Raw genomic sequence first — 18,172 nt, 5'->3', positions numbered from 1 at the left:
ACATTACATACCTTCAACTGATATATCCTTGTCTATCTTACCTGTGTGTGTGTAGTCCTTAGTCATATCATAGTAAACCTTGTTACCTGTCCCCATATACAATTGTCTGTGCGCGAGAACTTAGGATATATTGCCTGGATTATGTAATTTACAGGAAATTTTGTGCGATTCTAATACGGATGTGTTTATGATAATGTGGTGTGTTTTTCGTTTATTCAAAAGGAAGCCCAATTTGAAAGATTAACGAAAAAGTTAGAAGAGGAACGAGAGATATTGGCACGCCAGCACGACCAGGTAAGTCAACAAAGGAAAATGGAAGTGTCTGCTGTCATGTACGGTCAGTTTTTACACTGCTGGACGATGGTCAAGCGATCAATAGCACACCTACTGGTCCACTCAGGATCTCACCTGAACTTAACACCTGAACAGGTTATAAATAGTAAGATTCAAGTAGAGAATAGGACAGACAACTTGCCTTGGTATGGCAGCATAACATATCGTATTAGTTGGGAATCACAAACTACTGTTAGGTATTGTGTAGAGTTCAAGCTAGTAAGATACGTACATCCTCAGTAGTACATTTGAATGTCATTCCATTGGGGAAGTTTTTCGATAAAACATGGAAAATCCACCTTTGATTTATGAATCATAAGGAAAAGTCATTTTAACGGGCTGTAAATTGAATATAACAATGCTGTTCAGTAGTAGATGTACTTTTTTCTTAAAGAGCACAGGTAAACTGGTACAAAACACACCTTGCAGAGTGCAAAATTACAAAATAGGAAGGTGACATTTTAAACAAACAAAATAAACTTTATTTAGGTAAACACTGAACGGAGCTGTGTAGTTACTGTTGATGGTTTGGGATAGAATATGGCAGGTTTTTAATGTGAAAAAAAAATCCAGAATAAAGCTCAACTTTCGCACGTAATTTTCTAGGCAGATATATACATGTATGGCAATATTCCAATGAAATGGAGACAGGCTAATGGTAGTTGATGAAATTTTTTAGACAAAGATAAGTTGAAACAATAAAAGATAAAGAAGCGTTAGTGTACACTATAAAAGAAGTACTTATAAAATCTCTGAAGACAAGGGGAACGGACAATGTGCCAAAATATTTAGCCTTCAGGTATAAAAGGTTTTGTGTCTATATATAGAGACCAGGCACAATGGTTCTGTGTACTTGTGTGAGGGGTTAGGTAATGTTACGTTTTGTGTAGGTACAGCCGGATATATACAGGTGTAAAGTGTATGATGATACATAAACACCCACCAGACACCTTTTGAGTCGGTGGTAAAACCCAAACACACACATTACTCAGTTTGGTTTCTGATCTTCAGAAGCTTCTTAATACAGAACCTCTTCATTCTTAATCTTTACACAAAATCTCATACCCACCATAGAAGATTCAGGTAGTTCTGTATAAGCTTAACAAGATTTTATTGGTATTTTTTCTGCAAATTTATGCTTTTCACTGGAAACAGCTGAAAAAGGGTAAATCATTGTTACAATGTTTTATAATTTGAAAGGTATGTGATTAATATGTCTAAAACTTTAAATGAGTCCATTGTTAAAGAAATGGGGACAGAGCTACTCTATCATTACAACCTACATACCTACCTGGTTAAGTAGCCACACGTTGGCCGAACACACTGGTCAGTCCATTATACAAAGTGACATAACACCAATACTAGTGTAAATCCATTGACAGGTGATGAAGTAGGCACTTGACTTGGGCAGTAGTACTTACCGTACTTATCCAACAATTAGCCCATGTCTGCCAATAATCCTCTCCATACACATTGTATTTCTGTAGAGGTATCGATAGGTTCGTTCATTACGCTGTAATATTACAAGTTCACTCCCTGGCCTCAACCTACTTAACTTTTGAGCAGCCAGATATGACCCCCGGGCCTGGGTTTATTGCGGGGGGAAAAAAAGGAAAATTGTGAGCCGAAACTGATTCAGCCATAGGATTCAGTGCAAATTTTGTGCAGGGGTCATTTTTGATGGATATTTCTGGCCCTCAGTATTTTCAATAAAGGGAGATAATCGTAAATACCAGTAAGAACTTATCAACATTAACTAGCCTATTTTAAACTGCTATATAATTAGCACCATTAACACCTTGCCCTACCAGGAGTTAAAATGACAGGTTTTTACTAGCTGTTAACAGTCTAGACTAGAATGAGACACACATGACGTTAACAGTTATCCCATGTACCAACAATTAACACCTAGCTCTTATAATCTCAACCACAGTTTACAAGGCAGTCCATTGGCAGCAAGACAGTGTTAATAAATTATTATACAAGTGTTGCCACTGTGAAACATTTTTATTTTATTTTGTTTACAGATTCCATTTAACTAACTGCAATGGTTATTTCTGTATACATATATATTGAATTGAATCAAATATATACGCTGTGTTCAGGATTGTTTGTTTTTGTTCTGGATATATTGGTTTTCAGCCCGACAAGTATCACTTGTGTTCAAATCAACTAGATAAATATTGAGTCGGACATTCCACAGAGTGTTACAAAAGTTGTGTAACACAAGAATCAAAGAGCCAGACCTTCTGTTTATTGTAGCGTGGGAAAATCGCCTTACAAGACTGGAATGATATTTGTATTGGGGGGTTAGTGTCTGTTTACTGTACGCAGGGTCATCAACATCAGCACCGACTCAGCCTTATGGCTTCGTCTGTTGCCTGTACACATTGTTTTATTTTGCTGGCTTCTTTTTCCAGTGCAAGCAGCATTAAGATTCTTTTTTCAGCTCCTGCATGTGAATGTCGGATATTGTATGTAGCCCTCTTGAATGTTGTAATAACACTGAATCTCACCTGTTGTTAGCATGTCCATGCAGTAGTGAAGAAGTTGTAGTGACACGACTTATGATTATTACACTTAAATTGCATGTTATATCAATCAATCTTTTGAGAACACATTTGAGAAATAGAGAATCTTGTTCTTCCCAGGCATGACCTCTGTGGAAACATAATATCATGCTATACTGATATTACAGGCAATTTTAGATAAAGAAAGCCTGAAGCATACAATGCATACTTATGTTAATTCATCAATACTGGAGATTTTTTATAAGTTTTAGGAAAAATGCTTGAAGGGGAAATCCTTAGTATAAACTCAGAAAGTGTGGTACATTTTCTTAACAGGTGTAAAACTTCAATTAAGTATGATGATATGGCCAGTAGAGAAACAAAACCTTATCGCTGTGTCCACTGCTGTGGAAGTCATCAACAGTGATTGATGTACAGGTAGTGAGGGCAGACGACACTGCGCTGTCACCACCAGTAATATTACTCATGGCTATAGTAGTAAATGACCTCAGGCCTTGGTTTCATCAACGTTCAACTTCAGGAATTTCCTTAAAATAACTTAAATTTGTCCATTCGAAAGCATTAATGGATTTCAGAGAAAATCTCAAGTTTCCTGAAATTTTGTATAATATGCTTTCCTATGGAAAATGAAAGTTCATGAAATTATTGATATGAAACGGGGGGTCAGTCATAGCTTACCAAGTTAAGGTCTGAGGTCAGAGAGCTAGTAGGACTAAAAGAAATTCATGTAATGGAGAGATATTTTTCACTGAAAGATCTAGACAAGGACCCGGACTAGTTTTATAGTTGATTTATTCAGATTTAAAAATGATCTTTAATCCCAGAACAGATGAAATGTCAGTCTGTGTGTCACCTGTGTCAATTTACAACTTGAAAATACATCGTTATTGTTGTCTGCACCCCGCAGTGAGTCACAGATATTCTGATACTAGGCCAGGTTACATTTGTCATTATCTACATTTAAAAACGATTTCCAGAAATGTGTGGTATGAAATTTCAGAGGAAAGCCTATGTCTAATACAGTTGGTCAAGGTGTGTTAGGTTTATGGAAGGTTATCTTTCCTTAAATAAATGATTACTGATAGGCGAGATAAATTTCAGGTATATCAGAGGAGATTTAAATGTTTACTTGTGTGTCTGTTGACTTGCCCTAGTTCTGTCAAGATAATACACTCGGATCTCATTTTGAGTCACAACATTACAGTTGATGACAAGTCTGATAATTATGAAATGGAGGGAAAAAATCTGGTAAACTTCCTAAACTTTGATCGCTGAAACTGATATCAGGTTATAGATAAACATCTATCTGAATGGTGTAATATTTAGTCAAGGTTATGAAACTTGTCTCAGATATTTTCTTTTTCATGGTGTATTCAGTACTTTTATATAAATTGATATTATAGACAACAGCCTATTTGAATTGACCTTATTCAGGTTGACTAGGACCACACAACCTTGAAGAGATTATATAACTCAACCTCCTGAAGGACAGAAGAATTATCATAAGGAAGTCATTTATGGCATGCCTAATACTAGTGAACATTTAGTACAGTAGACTGAGTAGTAAATAAACTAAATATTTCAAAGGCAAAAATTTAGAACGATAGAATTATATAAAAATAAAATATCAACATGAAAACTGAAATTCCATATTAAAATATAATCGCTAATGTTTTCAAGCCTTATGGCTCTCTTCAGGCAGTTGCAATATACACATATATACATACAGAATAAATTATATCATAATTATAACTATGTTGTTGAAAATCCAATTTTTTTTACGTTTCATCTTGCATACCTGGTGCATGCATACCAATGATATTGCACACTGAATAATATTAATGTTACAACTGAATGCAGATTTGGGGCCATTAGTGATATCATTCAAATAAAGATTTCGGTTAATAAAAATTCTTCTTACTACCAGATGATTTGATTAGGTGAAAACTGACTTTCCATTATAGTATCACCCAGAATGCATCTCCCATCAAAAGAACCAATATATACCCTTGCTTTGTAATATATGGATTGTACATTACATAAGCAAAGCATTCCTGGATGAAAAGTCTGTATGTGAACCATTACTACTGGTAATTCCAAACTCGTTTGGGAATGGAAAAGAAAGCAAGGAAATCTGCTGAAACCATTAATACTCATGATTAAAAAAAATGTTTTAAATCAAAGTTAAAGGGTTAAAGATGTGATGTAGGTGAAGCAGAAACAGAAGCAGCCGAAAAAGTCATTAACAAGTTCTTTGTAAGTGTTATGCCAATGGATGTATGTAACAGCTTCGGTAATATCGGATCAAAATCTTCCCACCGCAGAATTTACTCATTGACACATTTGTATCTGTGTGGCAGGTTTTTACACAGCAGATGGAATTTGAAACACACATGCATGTTACACATTAAATCTGAGCATGCCACCTTATATATCTGTCTGGTAATTCTCTCGTTACATGTTTTGAGTGGCAGGGAAAGGTAATTTTCTGGATGTTTTGAGTGGGATGGAGGACTAATGACTGACTGAATGATGAGCTCCTATCCACCCTGTTATAGCCAGGTTCCCTACTAACCGTCTCCATCTGTTACCTCAGCAGCATTACATTACATTGTTTTTATTTTTTCTTGTGAAACAGCTGTTATGGAGCGAGGAATTTTTCTGTTCCACTCATACTGTGCTAGAATTAGTTAAGAGTGATAATTGAGCCAGATCTTCTGTTTAACCTCTGTGATAATTATGTCACTCAGAGAGAGGTTACGTCTGATTCCATGGATCCTCTTCCAATCCATTCATCTCATTTTGGCTTCTTCCATCTGTTCTCTACTCTTGTCCTCTAACTTTTATCCTATTTATCCTCTCCCCTATCCTCTCATGTATCCTGATCCTCAGATATAAACTCCAGTCTTACGATGTTGTTTTTGTCTCGCTACTGTAAATCTAGTGTTGACGTCTGCTTTTGCTAAATCTTTACCTGTTCAATAGAATTAATATTTTTCTCACCTTTCTCTATTCTTAATCTTAACTAGGTATGATCAGTAATTTTATCTATATCATGCCTTAAATTAAATCCCTGTGCCTTCACAAATAGTAAAAAAAAATGCCAAAGTTTTATTTGAAAAACATGAGAATTTTCATAGATTGGACTGCTATGCTTTGTTTTAAATTCCAAAATGAAAAACTTCTTTTTTGTGTTTATAATTACAGAAAAAAATATGGAAATATGAAATATTTAAAGATAATATTTACATTTCTATACATAACTGTAGATCAGTATTTATAAAATGTCAAAATAGAAATGAAAGTTTATTAAAAAGTGTCCCCAAAGTCCTGGGAATTTGAAACAGCTGGATGCACTAACTGGTTGGTTTGCATTGTGTAGAGTAGAAAATAATGCTTATGTATTTAGATTCTCTTGCATGGATGTTTTGTTGTTGGTGTAATAGATAGGTTTTAGGATATATAACTCCGAGCATAGTTATTTGTTTATGACTGTTCCGATTACACATTGCATGCATGACAGTATTGAATTGTGGTGACCAGATTAAAGTGCAGGTGAATGTTTGTAACTCATCTTGGTTCTGGTTTGATACAGCTTTCATCCTGCTACAGTTTTCAAGCATATATTTAACCAAGAGTGGCAAGATTTTTTTAAAATTTTCATCTTTTGTACTAAACTTACCTTGAATTTCCTTTTGTGTTTTTTGGCAAATTTTACATTTATCGGCTTACAATCCTTCATTGTCCATTTGTTTTGCGTTTTCATCATTTTGTGTGCATGTTGTTTTTGTTTTACTGTTACAGCAGTATAGGTTCGGCAGTCAGGCCAATAGTATGAATAGTATCACTAGCGCCGATGACTCGTATCTATGGCGATCGCCCGGCCCCCAACCCCTGGCCGAATCCCAGTTGAACGATACAAGTCTGGGAGACACTAAAATGAGTTCCCACCTCCTGGATTCTTGCCTGTGAGTATCCCCAGTAGGACCTATAATCATTCTGGATGTTGTGAATTCAGACAAAGGTTAAAAAGGAGCCAATTTCCTCAAACAGTATTGCAGCCCTCCATTGAGTTTCGAGTGGTAGTTCATATCTTCACCTGCCGGTGGAGTTATGTCCCCTTGTTGCTTTATTTTTTCAATGTTGTGTTTCATGGAGTTCTCTCACTTGGTGTAATAATCTGTTTCTCGTATTTTAACACCTCCCAGTTATCTCCCTTTTCATCTGTCGTTAACAAAGCAGAACAGCAACAAGATATTAAATTGATCCTGTAATTGTAAAGCCTAATGCAATATATTGCCTTCGTTTGTTTGCAATATTTTGGCATTGTAATGGGTGTAAGTCACAAAAATGTAACAAACATATGATTGGTCAATCAATATAAGTTTGCAACTGAATAAATTAAAGGATGATGTCCACAAATTTCTCTTTTGCTTAGATGCCCATATGGTAGGGGGTTCAGGTTTCATGAACCATGTCAAATCATGAACTTGATTATTATGGACCACAGTGTGACCACAAATATTAATGTATTCCTGGTAGGATATGAACTGAAATTGGGGTTACTGTGTTGTATTTTAAGATTTGTAGCTATATCATAACTATATTGTAAAAAAGCTTTTGACAGCAATTTTAAGGAAAGTAGATTGTAAGATGGGACATTGGGCATTTTATAGAATGGTTATGCAGTATGTAGGTGGATTCATTTTGTTTTGTAACTCCAATCATTAGAAATGAAGTAAAATCATAGTAAAAACCCATTTTTGCGACCTCAGCTTGATCACTTGGCTGTACTGTTGACCTCGTTTCTCCTTGTAATGTTCCTACTCAGGTGTACAGTAGTAGTTTACCTGTCCGTCCTATTGTCCTACTCAGGTGTACAGTAGTAGTTTACCTGTCCGTCCTATTGTCCTACTCAGGTGTACAGTAGTAGTTTACCTGTCTGTCCTATTGTACTGCATCATGTATTATAGCATGTATTGTTACTCATCAATGCTGTGGGAGATATCATCTAATGCTTACACCAGATTCACATCTACCACTACTTAAAGTGTCCCCAACAAAAAATGTCTGTGAAGTCGACACGTGATGGACTCCCAGAATCCATTCTAACTTTACATGTCATCATACAAGATCACCTTGGCGATTTACATCTGTACTTCAGATTGAATGAAGTAAAAATGATCTGAAGTCTGAAAGATACTTTCTGCAATCTTTTCCATTGAAAACAATGAATAATATGTATATATGTGTAGGATGTGGTTTTGGTGGATAAAAAGATCCCGTTGGATGTACAGTTGTAACAAAATCATCCTGAACTTATCTGACATTTCCCTGTCTAAGCTGTGTCACCTCTGCTGTCAGAGACCTGTGTGTATGTCTAACCCTATAATTTAGTTTTCCACCGCATGTAATTCTGTACACATCATTGGGCTATTTTATTCCATTACATATAATGCACTAATGACTGGTTGCAGTGTGGTTAGTGTAGCCTGCGTCTGTCTGCATATCACATTCACAGCGGTCTCCGATCCCTATGGGCGTGAACGCTGCAATTCTGGAGGGTCCAAAAGTTACAATGGTGCACTTCTCTGTTTTTCTGTAAAATTATTAAAAATGCATTAAAACAATATTTTGAATGCCTCCATAGCATGGTGCCATTAGCTTTTCCCCCCAAGTCCAGCAACATCTAGGTCAGCATGGTGTTATGAAGCGTTAAAGTTACGTAATTTTAGCAAGTTTCTTTTTTCCTGTTGCATCATGAACCACCACAGGGGAGATGTAATTGTTTGATATTTTTGGAACATTTAGCTCACTTTGAAATAATTTTAGTTTTGGGACCTAATTATGTCAGAGATGTGATATAAATGGAAAAGTGTTTTCGTGCCGACAAGCTAGTATAGGTCTGACCACATGTAATTGTCGAACAAGAAGTGATGTCATAGGGGCTGAATAACCGTTAATGTTGTAGTGTAATCGTAGGAAAACATATTATGGACAGTGACATTGATTGGGACTGTCATTTCCTTTAATGTTTAAACATATTTTATTGTCTTCAAACAAAGGGATTTCTTTACATTTAATGGTTATTTGCTCCTATTAAAGACGATTAAATCTCTCAGAAAGCTTTGCAAGGAAAATTAGGAGTAAAAGGTTAAATCTAATCTTATAATGGAGGCAATTGGTATTTAATTACTAATTATCCTGATTCTGTTTCTTCTTCAGATATGATCTTGACCTATCAGCCAGTTATACTTTCAAAACTTATTAACAAATTCACTAACTGATAGCTAGGGGATATTTTGTTCCTTTGGGGCAGCAGTGGCCGAGTGGTTAAGTTGTCCCAACACTTTATCACTAGCCCTCCACCTTCAGGTTGGCTGGTTCGAAACCCATGTGGGGCAGTCGCCTGGTACTGACTGTAGGCTGGTGGTTTTTCTCCAGGTACTCCGGCTTTCCTCCACCTCCAAAACCAGGCATGTCCTTAAATGACCCTGGCTGTTAATAGTCCTTTGAAAATTGTTTTTAAAATCTAACCATTAGTTATTCAGCTAGTAATTTCTAGACAACAAATATCTTAATACGTTTATTTTCAAAATAACCTTCAATATAAAAATGTGTTTAACATGAAGGTCACAGGCTTCACATCAAGCATTAGTGTGTAATTATCAACTTTGTCAATCGTTTTGCCATTATCACCCCTGTAACACTTGTTTTCACTTGTACCTTTGACTTGTACAACACTTATTGATAATTTTATCACTTATTTGTTTTACCTTTTTTCTGTGCAGTGTGAGATCGTGATTTTTGGTCAATTTCTGTTCGCAGGTTTTCTTTGAGTCATGGCCACTCCTTACATAAACAGTTTTATTCAAAGTCAAGTAGCTGTTTCTTTTGCACATGTTTGAAATATTGCCAGTTCTTTAATAAATATTTGAGATTTTTTTTATATCACGCTCATTGTGGTCAGTATTTGTCTGCATGTTTTCTTCAGAGTTAGTGTGATTTATTTACTTATTTATTTACCAAGTTTTATGTCCAATATTTTGGCCTGATGGCCTTTAAGCTGAGGAGAAAAGAAAGAAAATGTGAGAAGTAATAGATAATAGAGTATGGAGTTAAGGGAGAGAGTGTGATGGAGGGGGGGGGTCTGATCTATCTAACCTGTGGTGTTACTAATTTGGGAACGAGTCCAGTAGGTCTCCAGTGGTGAGTCAGTCACATCAGGACATATATACTGCATTTGATTGTCTCACTATACTAACTGGGTGTGGAAGTTAGGATTATGACCATGACTCAAGCCTATGTGGGCAAAGAGTTGTCATAATTTATTATCACAAATTACCTCATCAAAGTACAAGTCATGGCTAACATTACATACCAGATACACACATACATAATTACGGTCCATTTGCTAGTGTGTTACATATTGATATTGAGTGATTAGTGACGAGTTAATTAGTTGCGAGTTAATTAGCTAGTTTTATTACCAGTTAATTAAATTGACATATATTCTGAGTAAAGCTATTAGTATTGAAAATGCTTAAATATTTTCAATATGATATATAAAATAAGACATTAGTACCTTTCATTACAAATTTAGAATTAGACACAGTGGAGTCTAAAACGAATTGTAGCATACAGATGTTACGTCCTAGGTGATGTAAGGACACGTCCTAGGTGATGTAATGACATGTCCTAGGTGATGTAATGACATGTCCTAGGTGATGTAAGGACGTGTCCTAGGTGATGTAAGGACATGTCCTAGGTGATGTAATGACATGTCCTAGGTGATGTAATGACATGTCCTAGGTGATGTAATGACATGTCCTAGGTGATGTAAGGACGTGTCCTAGGTGATGTAATGACATGTCCTAGGTGATGTAATGACATGTCCTAGGTGATGTAAGGACATGTCCTAGGTGATGTAAGGACATGTCCTAGGTGATGTAAGGACATGTCCTAGGTGATGTAAGGACACGTCCTAGGTGATGTAAGGACACGTCCTAGGTGATGTAATGACACGTCCTAGGTGATGTATGGACACGTCCTAGGTGATGTAAGGACACGTCCTAGGTGATGTAAGGACACGTCCTAGGTGATGTAAGGACATGTCCTAAGTGCTGTTAAGGACATGTCCTAGGTGATGTAAGGACTTACTACTAAGGTTGATTTCATAGAAGGTAACTAAAATAGGTCGAAAGAAATCTAAAAAATCTATATGGGGAGGTGGAAGAGTCGTGCAATTGAATAAATTTCATACTTTTCAATATTGGATTTTAAAGGAATATTAATTACATTTATGTATTGTGAACCGTGTCACTATTCAAATGAAATGAAATATGACTAAACAGGGTATACTTTTCGTCCTTGTGGAAAAAATGATAGAATGCATTAAAGATCATTTGGTAGTTTTTATTTCACTTCTATAGACACCAAAGACAAAGTTTATGTCTGTTGTCATGTAATGTTAAGCTAATAGAAACTGCACATTGAGTTTATATAAATATCGAACATTTGTAATAAATAACTTTCCGAACATGCACAAATATCATTCGGTCTTCTATTGATTTCTTGTTGTCAACGTAAGTACATTTTCTATTTTAAGAGCTCCAATGCAAGATATGTTTGCAGAATACAATCCCATAAATGTAAATTGATTTATGGCTGATGTGACAAGTTGGAATTTTGTCCCGACTTGTTCTGCATGTAATGCATACATGGGCAGTACAGTCGAGCACCGGATCTGTGCCATCTACTGTGCATCCGGCAGATATGTCAGCTTTTGGTCTGCTGATTGTCAAATTATGAACGGTTTTAAAATATTTAGAAATGACAGTTGATGTTTGAAGATTTGAAATAGATGCCGTTAATTGATACAAGGGACAAAATGATGAAAGAATTACTGATATTCTGTAAGGGATTGATTCCACGGAAGAAAAAAATCTTGAAGTAGTTAAAGCTGATGACTATATATAGAGACAATTTTTCTTTGTTTATGCATAGTGTTATATTATTTCCTTCAATTCTTGATCGGTAGACGCATGGTGATGGCAAAGGGGACGTCATTAATATTTTACGTCTCTTGTCAATACCAGGGACAGTTGTATATGCAAAATCTGTTTAGCGTTGATCGACCGTAAAAACTTGGTCGTTATATCTTAAGGGAAACTCATACATGATTGATATCCGGGACGGGCTTGCAAAAACATGAAAGGAAGTATTTATATCGATCATTGTGTGCAACAGGGAGGTTTGGGTGAGACAACTTTTAGATATTGAGTTGAAGAAATGTGTCGTTCAAACCAGAAATGGGGCATGATCTTCCAATGAAAAAAACTTGAGTACAAGAGATGATATTGTATAGAATGTCTGCCTGGTAAACTGATCTCCCTTCTGTTCTTAATCTGTAAGTCAATGTTTCTTAGTCCAACATTTAAGCTGATCTTCTTTGCCTACAGTTCTGTACAAAGCAGACGACAAAAAATGTGCAGAGCACTTCCTGAGATCAAGGATTGGCATTACCGGGGTGTTAATTATACAAGCAATTCTATCTATTTTTAGATGATGAATTGATGGGAAAGCATTGCAATAACATTCAATTATGATGACAATTGTTACAAATCTTTTTAATGAAATTGTACTGTCAGGTATTTCCTTGTATTGAGAGCTTTGAAATCAGAAACAAAAATTTTGATAAATAAATATTTACATTAAAAAGGGACTAAACAAACATTTCTTCCATTCATGCTTTATAAGGATTCTTTAGGACCCTTACATCCTATGCGGATATGGTAATTCGTATCTATATGGTCGGCATCGTGGATGCAGACTTTTCCGAGATGCTTTATGAAGATAACCAGACTTGCCGACTGCCGTTGAATATTTGTCGTGCCACCAACAATAGGCTGCGTATACCCTTGTAGTGCTGACAAGTGATATGTTTTTTGCCAGGTAATTGGGCCAACTATTTGTAGTGTTTGGTATTTAGCTTGGGCACTGTTTACTTATACACAGAACTACTGGGTAGCTCTAATATGGCCGAGACTACACTTTGTTGTCTACATAAAATGTAGTTGTAAGTCGGATAGATCTATCTGATCCATTCAGTGACAAATCTATATGTGCTATAAATGTTTAAAATCCGAAATTTTTGTAGCAGACTTGATTAAAGCTGATCCACCCAGCACCACGTTGTCATGGTCATCTTTACCCTTTGACTAGGAATACTCAACTTTATGGCCGAACTCTTGTATTCCTTGTGGAATCCGTCGGCTGGGTAACACAGAACCATACCGAACTGTTTACACGGACGTTGGATCTCCCACCTTCCGTGTAGCAGGAAATGTTTTCAGCTTTTGGAACAAGATGGAATTAATGCAAAAAGATTTTATTCTGTAAAAGTACGTCCTACCTATCAATTGGTTGTTAATTTGACCAAGTCTATGAACTCCACTAGCTTTTCGGTCTCAATTTGATTTTCTGCCTCCTGAAATGTTACTATTTACTTCTCTGGTTTAAACCCTGGTAGACCTAAGACTACATAATTTAACGGGACAGCAAAAATGCTCTGGAAGAAAATTGGCTCAGACAGAGATTGGAACCAAAAATATACTTCGCTCACCCTCGGGTCACATAGGAGACTGACCAGGTCCGAATCTGCCTCCTTTGATGTTGCTTCGGTCAGATCGTCAGATCGTAATTACTGATAATCAGACATTTTCTTGTCTCAAACATTCAGGATTGTTCATAACTTTTAAAACTGCATGTACGTCCAGATAAGATTTTCCAGAAAGTATTTGAAGACGCAAGCTGTCAGAAGTTTAAAATATGTTGCTTGAACTCTTTTCATCTGTTGTTTAACTGTTGCCTGAAGATTGTCTAGATTCCTGTTGATATTTCCCCCAGTCAGGTGAAAGCATGGTTTCATTTCCAACCTAAAGTACCCCCTGTGGTTGTTGAATGTGCAAATCTTCACATGTGTTCTCTGCTCAGCCATCAATCTGGGGTGGAAGCTAGAGAATCTCATCTCTAGAGCTTCAGATTTGGACCATTGAGTTTGAGTACCATTGAAGACTGTTAAATCATAATGAGAATGTCTCTCCCACTTTAGAGACAGTTCTCGGTGGCAGCAACAATTTTGACCTGAAAAGGAAATTCAATTATCGCTTCAAAGTGATAACTGAAATATTCAGGGTTGGACAAAAAAAAAAACCATTAAAACTATTTTAAATGTGTTTCCTTAAAGTAAAAGCCCAACTATTTAGGTCTTGTTCCCTAAAAGTGCTGACTGAAATATAAACTTGATGTGTAATCGATTATCATGGTGATGGCTGATTAAGTCTCAATTTTCCTGTTCAGAAAGGAAATTATCAAACTTGCACCCTCTCATTTTAAATTTACATAGGAATTTGTGTATCCAGAATGTTGATGAATACACTATTGTAATATTGGTGATCTATAATTTAAAAAAAAAAAAAAAAAAAATTAAAAAAAGTTCCTAACAATGTTATTGACGCTGCAATTATATGGTATAATGAACATCAAATGTAAATCATGTGTAAAATATATTTTCTTTTTTATTTAGAACAATTTCTATTGTTCCTTGTGTATTTGAAAATCTATTTTTATTAAAGAAGGTCTCAAGTGTTTTCATGATATAGATTGTAGTTTATCGAGCCTAGTGTTATCTAGCCATGGGCATTTCAACAGCTGACTATCAGCATTGCATAGATTCACATGTTGTGATCTTTTCTTTTCTCCATGTGCAACCAAGTATATGAGGCCAGGAAAATAACACCACCAAAAAATTTGAACCGATTGTAAAAACTTGATCAATCGTACCTTCGAAATAATTACAGTTGGTTGAAATTTACAGGTCGGAGGACTTTCAAGGATTTCAGTTGTTTTAACAATAGCTGTACGAGATCGTATGTTTATCAAAACTTGTAGGAGATAATGTAGACTAACATTGCTAGATGTTAATGCACATCAACAGAGTTTTGAAAAGTGTATGTCTTTGGTTGATTAATATGATATTTGGTCAGATTAAAAAAAAAAATTTGAGGTAAGAACTTTTAGATCTGGTATTAAAGAAAACAGCAGAGAAAACCAACATGTAATTAAAATGATAATTCCTGTAAGTGATAAAATAGGAACAGAAATCTATTTTAAATGGAGACCATTGAAAATGTGTAAGGAAAACAAAACCAGGTGTTCAACATGGGTAAGCATCTTATGCTCCATTGACCACACACAACATGTTGATCAAGGTGAAATCCTGGTAAATAATTCAAGAGTAGATCCTCAGGAATGTATATGCTCCTTGTCAAATGAAGAAATTAGTTAAAAGTTTGGATTTTATAATCACCATGAACTTGCTGTTACTAAGGTTACATATATGTTGTTAAGAGATTCAGAAGCAGTATTCAAACATAAAATGTGGTATTTATTGCTGTAAGTTTGTGAAGAATTATAGTTTGAAAGTCATGTCTGTGGAATATTTTAAATTAGTCACAGTGATTGATATAAGTGGCTGTGAATTTATCGCAATCAGATTTATGGTGTCACGTACATACGAGAGGGGGTGTTTAGATCAACCTAAGTCAGCAGACATGTATGGTTTTTGGATGTCATTTAGATGATTTGTTACTGGGGTCATTAGTAAGGTTATGTATGATATGGTAGAGAGAAAAAGGCTGTTAATAGTCTTCTTTTTTTTTTAAATTTAAAAGTGATCGTAGAAGGACTAAGTGCCTGAAGGTGATTTAAAACACTAATGTTTCTTTGCCTATGATAATAAAAATTGTTTTTGGGTAGAAATTTGTACATTTGGCATACACATGGTGTTGTGTAAGTAAATATGTATGTAAATACTATGAGTTTACGGAAACTCAGCAAAAATACTGAGAGCTATGTTCAGATACATTATTATGCAGATTAGCGAGATAATTCCCTCTATTGTTATGTAATCAGTAATCATCAGAATCCAGATAACACCAGAGATCTGTCCCACAAGTCCATGTCCATTGGATAGGCACCGCACCACGTGAGGTAAATGTGCATTGTTGTCATTACGGGGGAGTGTACAGGGGCTCCGTAGCCCATCCAGACAACATAAATAAGAAATAAATGCTTCAAATTACGGTCATGTGTAAGTGATTAAGCCATAGTAGTTCTGATGAATTAACAGTGAATAGAATCGTTTGTTTGTGTTAGATTAGGCCCCAGGGTTCTTTGAGGTCACAGGACCAGTAATGATGAGTTAAAAATATGGTCCTGTGAAGAAGAGGACGATGTGGCAAAAAAAAAAAAAAAAAAACTGAAGCATTAACGGGGAGAGAAAAAAGCATGAGTGGATTGAGTGGGATTGCTGTTACCGTGGCGTCCCAGGGGATTACGGCAGTTTCTATAGTGATAGCATACACCATCTCTTACACATCTCGGATGTGGACAGGGTCGAAGTAACATCACTTCAGACATCCCAGGTCAGACCCTAAGTCCGTCCACGGATACCTGGGAACCTAATGGAATACCGTCCCAGACTTGGTTCCAGGAATGTGATCCAACACCTCCAACTGCAACAGATGCAGCTTTCAACAGATGTGGCTGTTCCTGGATTGCTATAGTGGATCATATGCTACTCTTAGGACAATTTGTGGATGTTGACATTTGCTTGGGAATATATGAAATGTTTCTTTTTGTGTCGAAGTGTATCCTGAGTCTGTCGTTTCTGTGACAGATTCTAATTTGTGGGAGAAAATGCTCTTGAATGTGTTATTGGAAGAATCTAAAGCCATTTTTTTTTTTTTTTTTTTACTATTCTAGTGTTGTTTGGAGGTTTTTGTGAAATATGTACTTTGGAAATAGTAGAAAAGTGATGGGAGTCTTGCAGACTATTGACCACAGACTATTTACAACTTGGGAGTTTTTGAGAGTGTGATTGGCAAAGCAATATAATCACAGTCTGTAACGACAGACATACTGGGACAACTACCGTTAATACTTTACCGTCATGGTGATGCCGTTCTGGGATTTAGTGTATGTCTGATAGTGTTTTACGTCTGATAGTGGTTTACGTCTGATAGTGTGTTACTGGTGTCGGAGGTTGAGACGGAAGGTTGATGTCCTCTTTCTGTCGTTACGTGCCTACTACCAAAGCGGACATGCTATCTAATCACGCACCAGTACCCTGCCACTACGTACCTGCTACCAATGGGGACACGCTTTCGAAGCCTGTCTCCAGACGCGGACGACGTAGGGTACCAAGAATGGGGGTGGTCCCCTGTCATAGGTATGGCCACTTAATTGATATCACTTGACGTTTCCTCGTAATACTCACCTCAACCGTCAATACCAAATTTTCTTCATTCATATTTCAGGGAGGGGGTGAGGTTTCTAGATTTTGCAGTATGTTTTTCAATTTCTGAGAATCTTAAGATTTTTTAGTTGAAATTTGAGGATCATTATGTGATCCAAGAAAGTTATCCGGATCAATGATCATGTACCAAGAGTATTGATTATAATGCAGCTTACATCCATGTCCTGAGAGGAAGTTATTATCAATAATCACTAGGAATTATATTATACAACTCACCTCTGGCTGTTTGATACAGGTGTAACACAAACTACAAAATCCTTGATGAAGGAACTAAATAATCAAGGGGTTGATCAGTAAGGTCATCACTGTATATGATAATCAAAATGCCTGTCGTGATTAAATGCTTCATTACTTACCAATTTGTCTATTGAACTTATTTTTGCTTTATTTGTTAATTTTTGAGATAATGATGTTTCATTTTTAGACCAAGATATTTTTCTGCATTGTTTGTTTATTTTTGAGATAATTATGTTTTATTTTTAGACCAACATATTTTTCTGCATTGTTTGTATGTTTATGAGGTAAATGATGTTATATTTTATTTCATTACAGGCGTGAGTTGGAGGATCGGGGTGCTATGAACTTAGGGTACGTACGGTAAGGTAGTTTACTCCACTTGGCATGCCGTACTGGATGCTGTTGTTGGAATGTTGACTGGCGTAGCTGTGACCCTATATATATATATATATATATGTAGTCGTAGACATTATTACTTTAGTATTGTGTATACCCTGTAGTAGTTACTGTCCAATATACAGCAGTGACAGTTAATAAGATAATAAACTTAAAAATTAGTGAACCCTATATACGTCAAATTAAAAAATTCCTGAATTGTACATCATTATGCAGCTTATCTTTGAGCTAATAAATTTCTGGTGTACTATATAGAAGAATGTTAATTAGAAGGGGGAAAAATCTTGTACTTCCT

General features: G+C 36.0%; 1 protein-coding gene across 5 annotated transcripts in view; it reads left to right on the top strand.

Annotated features, from left to right (window-relative positions):
- Positions 1–18,172, top strand: part of LOC117336738 (catenin delta-1-like) — a 70,898-nt gene that overhangs the window by 13,008 nt on the left and 39,718 nt on the right. For 2 of the 5 annotated variants that reach the window (XM_033897355.1, XM_033897353.1), the window contains exons 3-5: positions 223–294; positions 6,669–6,832; positions 17,797–17,841. In XM_033897355.1, coding sequence (XP_033753246.1) covers positions 223–294; positions 6,669–6,832; positions 17,797–17,841 — 281 coding nt within the window. The remainder of the gene's footprint in view (positions 1–222; positions 295–6,668; positions 6,833–17,796; positions 17,842–18,172) is intronic. The other 3 variants (XM_033897354.1, XM_033897357.1, XM_033897356.1) reach the window with 3 other exon arrangements.

Source organism: Pecten maximus, chromosome 10, assembly GCF_902652985.1.
Source record: "Pecten maximus chromosome 10, xPecMax1.1, whole genome shotgun sequence".
Lineage (NCBI taxonomy): Eukaryota > Metazoa > Mollusca > Bivalvia > Pectinida > Pectinidae > Pecten > Pecten maximus.
This window is presented reverse-complemented; position numbering and strand designations above follow the sequence as displayed.